The following is a 12,270-nucleotide window of genomic DNA, read 5'->3' as shown; positions in this document are numbered from 1 at the left end:
TCAAATCAAACATTTATTTTTTATTTTTTATATTATACTAAAAATCAATTTTACATTCAAAACATCACATCAACATCTATTTATATCACATCATACAACTATTCAAATTCAAAATTTTTACTGTTCAAATCCTAACTCAAAATCCAAACCCTCGAACAAACACACCCTAAAATAAAAATAAATGAGTAATTACATTAGTTAAATTAGGAATGATTTTTTTGTTTGTTTGTTATTAGAAATTCAAATTAAAATTTGGCATAATTATTGCTCCTATTATTGTTTTTATTTCTTGTGACGAGGAAGGTGATATTTTGGTTGATATATGGATTGACGAATTTGCCCCTAGTTTTTACTCATAAACGTAGCGACCTCTTCTTCTCCGCTTGTTCTTCACTTTCGACGCAAACGCCTGTCGAAGTACAGATTTCTCTTCTACTTTTGGATTGTGGAATTTTGTTGAGTTGAATTCGCGCATGGAATATTTTTCAGGCGAGTTTTCGGAGTTTTCGTCGTTGGAGGACGACGGTTTCAGCGGCGGCTGCAATTACAGTAACGCCGTGCATTTTGCGGTGGATGATTTGCTTGATTTTCCCAAGGAGGAGGAAACGATGATCGAATCGTTTTTGGACGGATTTCAGGGGAATTCCGGTGATTCGTCCACTGCTACGGCGGTTGACAGCTGTAATTCCTCTGTTTCCGGTGGTGGAGACGGCGGACAATCGAACGGTAACGTCAGTCGCCGTAGCTTCGATGAGTCGCAGTTCTCAGGAAACGAACTCTGCGTTCCGGTAATTTCAATTTCCTGCGCTGATTATCGATGAATTTGTTAGGTTTTGCTTCCTTTTCAGTATGAATTTCGTGAAAAAATGTTAGCGCTGCGTGCGTTTCGTGTTCCTCCTCCTAAAATTTTCACCCACCGACAGTTACGGATTCGTCCTTTTTTTGGAACGAAATGAAAATTTCTGAATAGTTTGCCGCGAATTTTGGTTGCAGAGCGGTTTGTAGTTTCTCTGTCTCTCGAAATTCATTCGTCCTGTTTTTCTGGTGCAATTTTAGGCATTTTTACAGAGATCAATCACGTAAATCCCTAATTTCATCGTTGAATTTACCACATCTCTGATGATCGATGATTTTGTTTTTTTCTATAATTTTCCTGCAACAGTATGATGATTTGGCGGAGCTCGAATGGCTTTCGAATTTCGTCGAGAAATCCTTCTCGACCGCCGACCTCCACTTCATCCCCGCCCCAAACTCCGCCGGCAGCGGCGCCGGCGCCGCCTCTTCCTCCGTCATCTCCACTCACTCACCACATCCGCCTCCAAAATTCCCCTCCGACGTTTCAGTCCCCGGCAAGGCGCGTAGCAAACGCTCACGCGCCGCCCCCTGCGACTGGTCCTCCCGCCTCCTCCTCCTCTCCCTCAAAGAGAAGAAAAAAGAGCCGTCGGAGAGTCCCGGCCGGAAATGCCTCCATTGCTCGTCGGAAAAAACTCCGCAGTGGCGAACCGGCCCTTTGGGCCCAAAAACCTTATGCAACGCGTGCGGTGTCCGGTTCAAGTCCGGTCGACTCGTCGCCGAATACCGGCCCGCCGCCAGCCCCACTTTCGTCTCGGCCAAGCATTCCAATTCCCACCGCAAGGTCTTGGAGCTCCGGCGACAAAAGGAGCTCCAGCAGCAGCCACAGCACCTGTTGATTAACCAGGCGTCTATTTTCAACGGCTTCGATGACTTCCTGATTCATCATCGCACCAACATCAACGGCCCAGATTTAAGGCACATGATCTGATCTGTTCTAGCTTTTTTTTTTATTTTTTTGTAACCCAAGTAATTCTAATTTTAATTTTAATTTCAATTTCCTAATTTAGACTTAGATCGTTCCCTAATTACGTATTTCAATTATCCCACTATATGTGGGGTGGGTGGTGGTGGGGGGGTGGGGAGTCTTAAGGATATGGGAATGTCAAGCACATGGGGTTCATGTTCAATGTCCTTTCTCTTCTCCATCACTATTGAATTCTTGGGAATTATTTTCTTGGCTTTACACACAATACATATATGATTATATTTATATATATATATATTCAAATTAAATTTAATATTGGCAGTGTGTTGTATAATTGTATACATATATATGTATATTTGGATCAATACGTGTCTTTTTACATGTTTTTACACGTACATTTGAAATATGTTTTAAAAAAACCAGATGTAATTTTGAAATCAAATTTGTTACATCTTGTCCTTTACTCATTAACATTCTAATGAGACATAGGAGTATTGATTTTTTTTTTCCCCAAATTTAATTTTTAATTTGCTACTTTATTTACTTGCATGCTAGTTTAATTTGATTTCTTTACTCATCTCCATGTTGGTCAATTTCTACAGCTCTTAAATTTGTCATATCCATTGCCATTAGGTCTTTATTATGCAATAAAAGAAATTAATGAGGATTTATTTAATTTCTACTATGTGAATAAATTAGTCTACGTACAGATCTCCTAGTTGCATATAAGGTGTACTTGTCCGGGTCAGACTATCCATTCAGAATTTATCGACACTATGTTCATAATTCCGATCAATATATGAAAATATTGTATATAACATAACAATATAAAACAGTTTTATTTTGTAAGTGTACATAACGTTTATATTTAATTAATGTGATCTTTTATATTATTGTGCTAATCGTATTTAATAATATCGTAACCACAACCAAGACGACCTACATATTGTTTGAATGAATATTTTTTATGTGAGGTACAAAAAATTAATGTAAGTAGTAGAAAAATAATGAGGACGTATAATATTCTCTCTGTCCAAAAGAGACGTCTTATTGGGTGTTGACACTAAAATTAAGAAATAATAGTATTTAATTGAAAGTATTTTAAAAAGTACGATTAGAGTAATAATTATGGATAGTTTGGAAAAGTACGAATAATTTTGTTATAAAATGGAGACCACTGTTATTAAATAAAAAAACATAACAATTGTTTTAGGACGGATAAAAATAAAAAAAATAAGACAATCCTTTTAGAACGGATAGAGTATATTACTATTTTTTAATATATATACATATATTGGAAAATTTTTACAAAAAGAACACCCACAACAACAACAATCATAATTTATATATTGAAATAATATTTTTAAACATTCTTTTCCATATTTATTATACTCTCCATTCCATTAGAAATACTATTTTTTTTTTATCATTGTTGTATGTTTCACTCAAAGTATTTATTTTTTACTATAGTAAAAATTAATCACATACTAATAGTAAAATACTATTATTTTATATAAAGTACAAAAAATATATATATATATTAAAATCATATTACACACTTTCATAAACCAATAAATTAATTATTTTGCTCATTTCTAACGTTTAAATATTTCTATTTTCGTACATCCAAATCAAATGTTTATATTTTTCTTTTTAATAACTATGAATCTCACCACTAACTAACTACTAAACTTTTATTTTTTACACTTATATTTATTTATCATTTTACCCTCGTTATGCAATTATATGTAAAAATAAATACAATTTAGTTTTTTATACTATTATATTTGTCAGCTATTATTAAAATATTAATATTTTTTTATTTGCACATAAAAAGTAAATGTAAATGTTAAAACTGAATGGAAGAAATATTATTATTTTTTAATTTTCTATAAAATTCTAAGGGTGTGTTTGTTTGGGGGATTTGATTTTAAATTCACTGTTCATCTTTTTTTTTTTTCAAAAATATCAAATTAAACACCTATTTTTTTTATTTTTATATTATACTAAAAATCAATTTTACATTCAAAATATCTCTTCAACACCTATTTATATCACATTATACAACTATTCAAATTCAAAATTTTTACTATTCATAACCCCCAAAACACCCTAAATATATACTTTTATTTGAAACAAATAGATCATATAAGTATGGATTGAAAATGAAAATGCATAAATCACTAACTGAAAATTGTATTTCAAATTTTTTTGGTATTAAACCATTTTCATTTTAATTTAAATAAAAATTAATGTGTTATTTTATAAAAATAAGTAAATAAAATTATTAGTACAAAATATGAATATTGAATGTAAAAATAAATAGAAAACACCCAAAGTACTTGCAAGTACAATGTATAGTTTGTATGATGGATGGATGATGTGTGGTGGTGTGGACTTACATTCAATTCTAAGCATTACCACATGCACATGCAACCTCATAATAATAATAATAATAATAATATAGGGTGTATTTATATATCTATCAATATATATATATATATATATATATTAGATATGTAAAATTCTATTGATAATAAAAAAATTTATATACTTTTCATTAATATGATTTTTAATATATGTATTTTTATATTCTTTTATAAAAAGTTAAAATATTATTTTTTACTAATACAATTATTCATATATTATACTCTCTCCGTCCGTCTATAAAGAGTCATATTTACATATTGCGTCATTATACTTAATATTAAAAATATATAATTTTTTGTAAAATTTTTTTATATTATAAGACATTAATGGAAGTATTTTTGCAATTTTTTTTAATTTGTACTACGTTTTGATATAATAATTAATATTCAAATATCAACACGTAAAAAGTAAATAACTCCCTTAGAGCCGAACGGAGGTAGTATTAAAAAATACTTTAAATTTAAAAATACTAAATAAACAAATTATATATATGTTTAATTATAATTTAAAATTGATTTAAAAAAATACGTTGATTTGAATTTTTTGTTTAAATTTTATTGTAATTTAATATTTTATAAAAAAATATTATATTTTTATTAATTGTAATATAAAAAAAAATAATATTTAGTTTTAATTTGAAATATTATTACAACGAAGTGGTTATGGATATGATAGGACATATTAATGATGATGGATGTGGGCTATGGGTTATGGGCTTCTTGTCCCTTTGTTGTTTTTCTTACACTCCAATTATTCATTTTTGGACTGTTCATTTAAGTGATATTTTCATTTCTCAAGTTATTTTATACTCTCTTTTTCACGTACTGTCTGCTACACTGTAGACACTGTAGTCTAACAGGGATATAATTAGTAGATAATTAAGAATATATTAGTGAAAATAATTATTTTATAATATAAATAATTATAAATTAAGATTAAGATAACTAATTAGTTTGATTAAAATTTTAAAAAAATAAATTAAAAAATTTTAAATGAGATTAAAATGTGTAATTATTTTCCAAAAAAAGAGTGAATTAGCATATAATTAAGAATATATCAGTGAAAATAATTATTCTATAATATAAATAATTATAAATTAAGATTGAGATCACTAATTAGTTTAATTAAAAATTAAAAAAAATAAATTAAAAAGTTTATAATGAGATTAAAGTGTATAATCATTTTCCAAAAAAAAAATGACATGGTATGTAAGACGGACAGAAACGACATCGTGGACATGATATGATACGTGGGACGGATGAAGTAATATAAATAATTTATTAAAAATAAATAAATCTTGATAGTTGATCCTACATTTTCACTGCGCAATTCAAAATACTGAAAATAATTTTATAATATTATTTATTAATATAATTTATAGTGAGATTGAAAATGTTTATTTATGTAAATTGGGTATGACCCGACCCAATTTAGCCTTGTCTTATCTTTTGGTTGGTTTCTGATAAGGCGAAAAGACCATATTACCCATCCGTTTTGTGGGTATTTTGGTCATTACACTCAAGTTCGAAATTTGAAATTGTATTTGAGTCGAGCGTCCGATTTTCGTATTCGTGGGTGGGTACGAACAAAATTAGGGTTTTCCTGATTTGGTAGCTGCTGCTCTGCGATCCGTTTCACGGAGGAGAAAGGTCCAAGTCCGAGTCCGTTTCTCGGTTGCCATCGAGGCTGGTGTTCAGGTACTGTTTCTGTGTAATCTCTGTAGCGCCGTTGTAAATTCGTGTTATATAGTGCTCACTTGGCGCTGATGTGTTGGTTGTTCCGTAATTGCACTCTCAGATATCGATTCGCTGTTTGTATGTGTATTTTATATGCGATTGCAGCTTTTCGCTGGTATTTTTCCTGTAATTTGTGTTTGGATGTTCTCGTAGAGCTTGTGAATGAAGATTCGTGAAACATGAACCATTGGGTAATGGAGGATTTCGTTTCTTAGTTAGTGCAATCTGTTTGTAGGTTTGTTTTGGAAATGAGTAGTTGTTTAGCAGTTTTGATTTTTTATTTACCGATGCTGTCTGTAGAACATGCTTTAATATATGAATAAGGTTATTTATGAAGCAAACATGTATGGTTAAATGTATAGCAGATGAGATTATACTTGTATATCCATTGCACATTAACTACAAATATCTCAATTATTTGCCTTAATGATTAGGTACAAAAAAGGAAATGAGCACTAACATCCATAGAACCCCGAAATCTGGGAGACAATCACTGTTCTTCCAAGATTTAGCAACACCTGTGTCGTCTCGACGATCTGGGGGGAAATTTACATCCCCAGGTCAGGCAGCTGCTGTTTCAGCTCTGTGGCGTGAAAATTTTGCCAGCTCTGATCTTCCACCTCCGCCAGTATTCACCCTCGAAGACCGGGCGGATCATTCTCCGGAGACCGGGATTCCTGAATATCCTGCTTCTCCAGAACCCAAATCAGATCCTAGATCCCCATTTAAGACTTTAAGCAGGGAGTTTTCGACTCCTAAGAGCAGATCTGATGCCAGCACTTCGTATGCTGGAACAAGCAAGCAGCCGCAGCAGCAGAATCAGCAGAGCCCTATGGCCAGTTCTAGTTGGTGGTCGCCTGCGAAGAGTGGTGGTAGTGCAGAGCATGATGATAAAGGGAAAGGTTCTCCTGTTGAGGGGGTGGTTCAAACTGGTGCCTTGATAACGGTACCGCCACCTAGGGAGGTTGCAAGACCTGAAGTGAAGGAAAATTTGGTACCTGTAGGGAACTGGAATGAGGAGGAGTGGATTACGATCTACGGGTATGTTTAACTGTCTCTTATTCTTATTTTATCATATGTAAAGATGCTCAAGAATTTGCCATGTTGCTTATAAAATGTGAGTTAATGTCGGCAACCTGTGGATGTATACCTGAATTCATTATGTAAAGTATTTGATTTCAATGTATCTAGGGGATTTATATGATTTTATGTTGTGAAAGCCTTAAAAAATGAGAGAGTGACATATCTGGTTTGAGACTTTTCAATTGTGCATATATGTTAAATAGTACAATGCGAAGATTTTCTCTTATCAGCGGCTTGAATTTAGTGAGAGGACGTGTGGCTTTTGTGAATAGCTGATGTTCTGGAAGCTCGTCTACTTCATGTTCTTGTTGGACATGTTTTATCAATTTATTTCTTTGCTCACACTCTCAGCATGCAATAATGGCTTTTCATTCCCATTTCGTAGAGTTTAACTATCACTATTGTGGCATCTAATCATGTTTACGTATTTGATGCTTATTTTAAATTTCATATCCAGGTTTTCGCCAGCTGATACCAATCTTGTTTTGCGAGAATTTGAAAAGTATGGGCTAATTCTGAAACATGTTCCGGGACCAAGAAATGCTAATTGGATGCACATATTGTATCAGGTTTGTTACTTACATTTATCTTATTAAATCTCTGCCAATGTCTTTTATAATTTATATAATTCCACTAAGAGTATTGTCATTGTACATTCTTCTTATGTCATGACCTTAATAAAATATGCAAAAGTTTAGGTAATTGCTTACACTTGTAATTTTGGACTTCTCGATAAAGACGGAAGGAGCTAAATTGATCATAAGGAGTATATGTTATGCCAAGAAGTGTTTTTTTTTTTTTTTGTTTATACCTACAATTACAATCTCCCATGTGATCGATTTGTTGTCTCTGCTGTGCATTTGAGTTACCTTGTTTAATATCTTCTTTCATCATAATCTACTACTACTACTACTACTACTAATTTATTTCTCGTTAAATTCCACTTCAACATGGTTTTAGAAATAGCTTCAACTCGATCTTCTGAAAACTAGAAAGATTATGTTGTGTGTGTAGGAATTTGAAGTGCCTAAGATTTGTCAAAACAGCCGGGATAACTACCCGAGTTTATGTTCTACAACATTTGACATTCTTTGTTATAATGAGGTTTCGCGTGGAATAAGATTCTTGTTTCCTTACTTTGATGTTAATTGTCTTTGTTTCGACAGAAGAAATTTAACCTCTTTTGAAATACAATTTTTTCAATCCATTATTTGAGAGGTTTGTATCTGTTGATGTAATTTTTCAACAAAAATAAAGTAAAATTCAAAGATATAGAAAATATCCTTAAACTTGATTAATTAGTGCCTGAGATTAGGAATCTCTAAACACTGTATGGTACAGAAAATAAACTGGAAAATAAAAGACTGAGATTTAAAGTGGTGATCCCCAAATCTGACTTTGCTTTGTTGAAGTTGATTGGAGATGTCTTGCCAAATGATGATCCAAATCCTTAAATATTCTTTGAAGAAAACGTTCAGAACCGTCGTCTGGTCAGTTACCATAACCGTTGTTAACCGCCCCAAAAGTTCTCTTCTATTGACACGTGTGTCAACCGTTCTACTACGTCCGACCTTCAAAAAACCGTTCGCCAGTTGCAACTTCCTCTAACCGCCCCAGAACTGCTCTCTCACCCGACCTGCACATGCTACTTCACTTGGTCCGAACTTCGTATCACGTCCTGACCTCAATGCCCGACCTGCTTCTTCGCCCGACATCATTTGGGCCGACCTCCGCATCAGCCGCCCTCCGTCTTTGACCGACTTTAATTGGTCTGACCATGGACCAACCAAATGTGGTCCCTACCACGGACCAACCGACCGGCTCTATTTGCCTTATCTCTTTAGAAGGACAGACTGTCCTCTGGACAGACCTCCGCATCTGTCCGTACCTCTTCCTTGCCCGACCTTTCTCTTGACAAACCTTTGCGTCTGCCCGACTTCGTCTTTCACCCGATCTACGGTTTACCCAACTTGGGTACACCTTTTTTCAGACTCCGCCCGACCTTTCTTCCTTCCCGATCCTTGCATCTGTCCGATTGCACCCGACTTCTGGGTCATTTAACTTATATCCAGACCCGTCCAGAATCCCACTGCCATTATTTATTATTATTATTTTTTTTTGTGCTTAACAATAAGCCTCCTCCTCAAGACTCCTAAACATCACTTTCAGTGATGTTTTAGGAGTTTGCAGGTCAGCATCTGAGGCTACATCAGCCTCAGATCCGACCTCCATCTTCTGAGGCTACGTTGGACCCGACCTCCATTTATTGCGGACTGGTGGTGGTCTGCACATTGATCGATCTTGCACTACCATCTCTTCAGCATCTCCCCCCTGACGGAAGTCATGATTATTTTCTGTAAAAAAGGATTCTGACCTTCTTGCCGTGGATGCTAAACTGGCCAGATCTTGAAAGTCGTGGGCTGTCAGGGCCTCGCGAAGTCTGGTATGCATGTTCCTGACCACCAAATTGGTCATTTCGCTTTCATTGATCATCGTAGGACATCGTCCCTTCATCAATCGCATCCTCTCTATGAATTGGTAGCCGGTCTCTTCTGGCATCTGCGTGATCTCCAGAAGGTCTATTAGTGAGACTGTCGGCAGAGGATTAAAGAACCTTGCATGAAAATCTGCCTCTAAATCTTCCCAAGTTTGCAACTGTCCAGGCGGCAGACTGGCATACCAAGAAAAAGCTGTTCTTGTGAGCGACAACCCAAACAATTGTAACTTGTGAAACGGATTGTTGCCTACTTCTCCCAATTGAGCCGTGAAGCAACCCACATGCTCAATGGTAGAAGCTCCGTCTTCTCCCGAAAAAGAATAGAAGTCTGGTGGCCTATAATTTTTCGGGAGAGGATGATCGTTAATGATCCTTTCTGGAAATGGCCTCTGGTAAACCGGCCTGTTCACCGTTTGCGGATTCATTCCGAAATGCACCCGCAGAACTTGAGCAATATCCTCCGGATCTACTCTGGGTGGAATATGGTCGAACACTGGAATGTGATCGTGAGTCTGACCTCCCAATCTTTCTTCTCTGGAGAAGGCTGGTTCGGCTGGGATGGGATTATGAGTCTGTCCCTCCAACCTTTCTTCTCTAGAGAAGGCTGGTTCGGTTGGAATGGGATTATGAGTCTGTTCCCCCAACCTCTCTTCCCTAGAGAAGGCTGGTTCGGTTGGAATGGGATTATGAGTCTGTCCTCTTAATCTCTCATTCGGCTGGGTATTATCAACCCTCGGTCCCAAAGGAACATTATCTGGGAAAGTTAGAGGAATCTTCCCCATATCTGTTTGGTTGAAAGTTGTGACGCTTGGAAACGTACTGTCAACGTACGTTGGCCCTGCAAACGTTGATCCTGGAAAAATCGCCTGAAAACGAGCAGGTGACACGGCTGGAAGCATGTTTGGATACAGGGTGAATCTGGAGAATGCCTGATCCACCATGTTCTGTATTAGATTTTGTTGTTCACGCAACATGTTCATTTGTTGCTCACGCAACATGTTCTGCATAACCAAAGTTTGCTGGTTGTTCATTTGTTGAACATAAGACAACCAATCGGTAGGTGGTGGGGGAATCTCCCCTGGATTTGGCATGACTGGTGGTGAAACACTCTCCCACCGGTGCTGATGATGATTGAGGTTGTGTGCCTGCCATATTGATTTTTCTGATGATTCGGCCAGACCTCAGTTGTATGACATTTTGTGTTGATGTAGGATCAGCAATCTTGCCTTGCTCCCACTGTGGTCGCCAATTTGTTGATGTAATTTTTCAACAAAAATAAAGTAAAATTCAAAGATATAGAAAATATCCTTAAACTTGATTAATTAGTGCCTGAGATTAGGAATCTCTAAACACTGTATGGTACAGAAAATAAACTGGAAATAAAAGACTGAAATTTAAAGTGGTGATCCCCAAATCTGACTTTGCTTTGTTGAAGTTGATTGAAGATGTCTTGCCAAATGATGATCCAAATCCTTAAATATTCTTTGAAGAAAACGTTCAGAACCGTCGTCTGGTCAGTTACCATAACCGTTGTTAATCGCCCCAAAAGTTCTCTTCTATTGACACGTGTGTCAACCGTTCTACTACGTCCGACCTTCAAAAAACCGTTCGCCAGTTGCAACTTCCTCTAACCGCCCCAGAACTGCTCTCTCACCCGACCTGCACATGCTACTTCACTTGGTCCGAACTTCGTATCACGTCCTGACCTCAATGCCCGACCTGCTTCTTCGCCCGACATCATTTGGGCCGACCTCCGCATCAGCCGCCCTCCGTCTTTGACCGACTTTAATTGGCCCGACCATGGACCAACCAAATGTGGTCCCTACCACGGACCAACCGACCGGCTCTATTTGCCTTATCTCTTTAGAAGGACAGACTGTCCTCTGGACAGACCTCCGCATCTGTCCGTACCTCTTCCTTGCCCGACCTTTCTCTTGACAAACCTTTGCGTCTGCCCGACTTCGTCTTTCACCCGATCTACGGTTTACCCGACTTGGGTACACCTTTTTTCAGACTCCGCCCGACCTTTCTTCCTTCCTGATCCTTGCATCTGTCCGATTGCACCCGACTTCTGGGTCATTTAACTTATATCCAGACCCGTCCAGAATCCCACTGCCATTATTTATTATTATTATTTTTTTTTGTGCTTAACAGTATCATTGTCGGAATGTCTTCTTTTGACTTTTTTATCATTCATAGAATCGATTGAATTTCTTGTGGCTGCATTGAATCCTACATCGATTACAAATGTCATCGTAACATGTTTTGCATTCTTAACCACAGAATCGAGCCGATGCGCAAAGAGCACTGAGCGCAAACGGGACGTGCATAAACGGTGTTCTCATCATTGGAGTGAAGCCGGTCGACCCGATGCAGCGCCAGGCCCTCCACGACCGACTCAACAATCAAGGCTTCATGACACTACCCCCTGCGCCCTCCAGCAGAAAACCAGAGTCGAATGGTTTCCGAGTCTCCCCTTATCCTTACAACCCCCAAAACGGCAGCTCCGGTGGTGGCGCCCGACAGTCCACCGGAACCATCGCCACGCCGGCAAAATCCGTGGTGTCCAAGGTTATGGACTTGATGTTCGGAGTCTAGCTTACAGGGTATGCGTGATTTGAACCCGACCCGTTTTGGTCATTTTTGTATGTGAAGCTTATTCAGGTGAAATCTGTTTGTATCGAAGATTAAATTTCGACTGTTGCATTACATTATAGTTATTGAGTAATAAGTTTTGAGTTTTA

The 12,270-nt window shown here is 36.7% G+C and overlaps 2 protein-coding genes across 2 annotated transcripts; both read left to right on the top strand.

Moving 5' to 3' along the window:
* Nucleotides 1-376: 376 nt before the first annotated feature.
* LOC127262793 (GATA transcription factor 9-like) lies at nucleotides 377-2,044 on the top strand. Its single transcript, XM_051291617.1, has 2 exons — nucleotides 377-788; nucleotides 1,163-2,044. Exons 1-2 carry the CDS (start codon nucleotides 474-476, stop codon nucleotides 1,781-1,783), a joined length of 936 nt encoding a protein of 311 aa, XP_051147574.1. The 5' UTR covers nucleotides 377-473; the 3' UTR covers nucleotides 1,784-2,044.
* A 3,718-nt stretch (nucleotides 2,045-5,762) lies between these two features.
* On the top strand, nucleotides 5,763-12,268 carry LOC127262958 (nuclear pore complex protein NUP35-like). The gene is made up of 4 exons (XM_051291830.1): nucleotides 5,763-5,907; nucleotides 6,381-6,987; nucleotides 7,487-7,598; nucleotides 11,810-12,268. The coding sequence occupies exons 2-4, from the start codon at nucleotides 6,395-6,397 to the stop codon at nucleotides 12,122-12,124; spliced, it is 1,020 nt and encodes a 339-aa protein (XP_051147787.1). The 5' UTR covers nucleotides 5,763-5,907; nucleotides 6,381-6,394; the 3' UTR covers nucleotides 12,125-12,268.
* Nucleotides 12,269-12,270: the final 2 nt, after the last annotated feature.

The sequence above is a fragment of the Andrographis paniculata genome, unplaced genomic scaffold (assembly GCF_009805555.1).
Source record: "Andrographis paniculata isolate CXL003 unplaced genomic scaffold, ASM980555v1 Contig66END, whole genome shotgun sequence".
Taxonomy (NCBI): Eukaryota; Viridiplantae; Streptophyta; class Magnoliopsida; order Lamiales; family Acanthaceae; genus Andrographis; species Andrographis paniculata.
This window is presented reverse-complemented; position numbering and strand designations above follow the sequence as displayed.

What these genes read in the sequence shown, in the direction of transcription:
- LOC127262793 (XM_051291617.1), top strand. Translation starts at nt 474, where the DNA reads ATGGAATATTTTTCAGGCGAGTTTTCGGAGTTTTCGTCGTTGGAGGAC. An exon ending in GAAACGAACTCTGCGTTCCG is followed by an intron (nt 789 to 1,162) that starts GTAATTTCAATT and finishes TTCCTGCAACAG; the next exon opens with TATGATGATTTGGCGGAGCT.
- LOC127262958 (XM_051291830.1), top strand. Translation starts at nt 6,395, where the DNA reads ATGAGCACTAACATCCATAGAACCCCGAAATCTGGGAGACAATCACTG. An exon ending in GAGTGGATTACGATCTACGG is followed by an intron (nt 6,988 to 7,486) that starts GTATGTTTAACT and finishes TTTCATATCCAG; the next exon opens with GTTTTCGCCAGCTGATACCA. An exon ending in GGATGCACATATTGTATCAG is followed by an intron (nt 7,599 to 11,809) that starts GTTTGTTACTTA and finishes TCTTAACCACAG; the next exon opens with AATCGAGCCGATGCGCAAAG.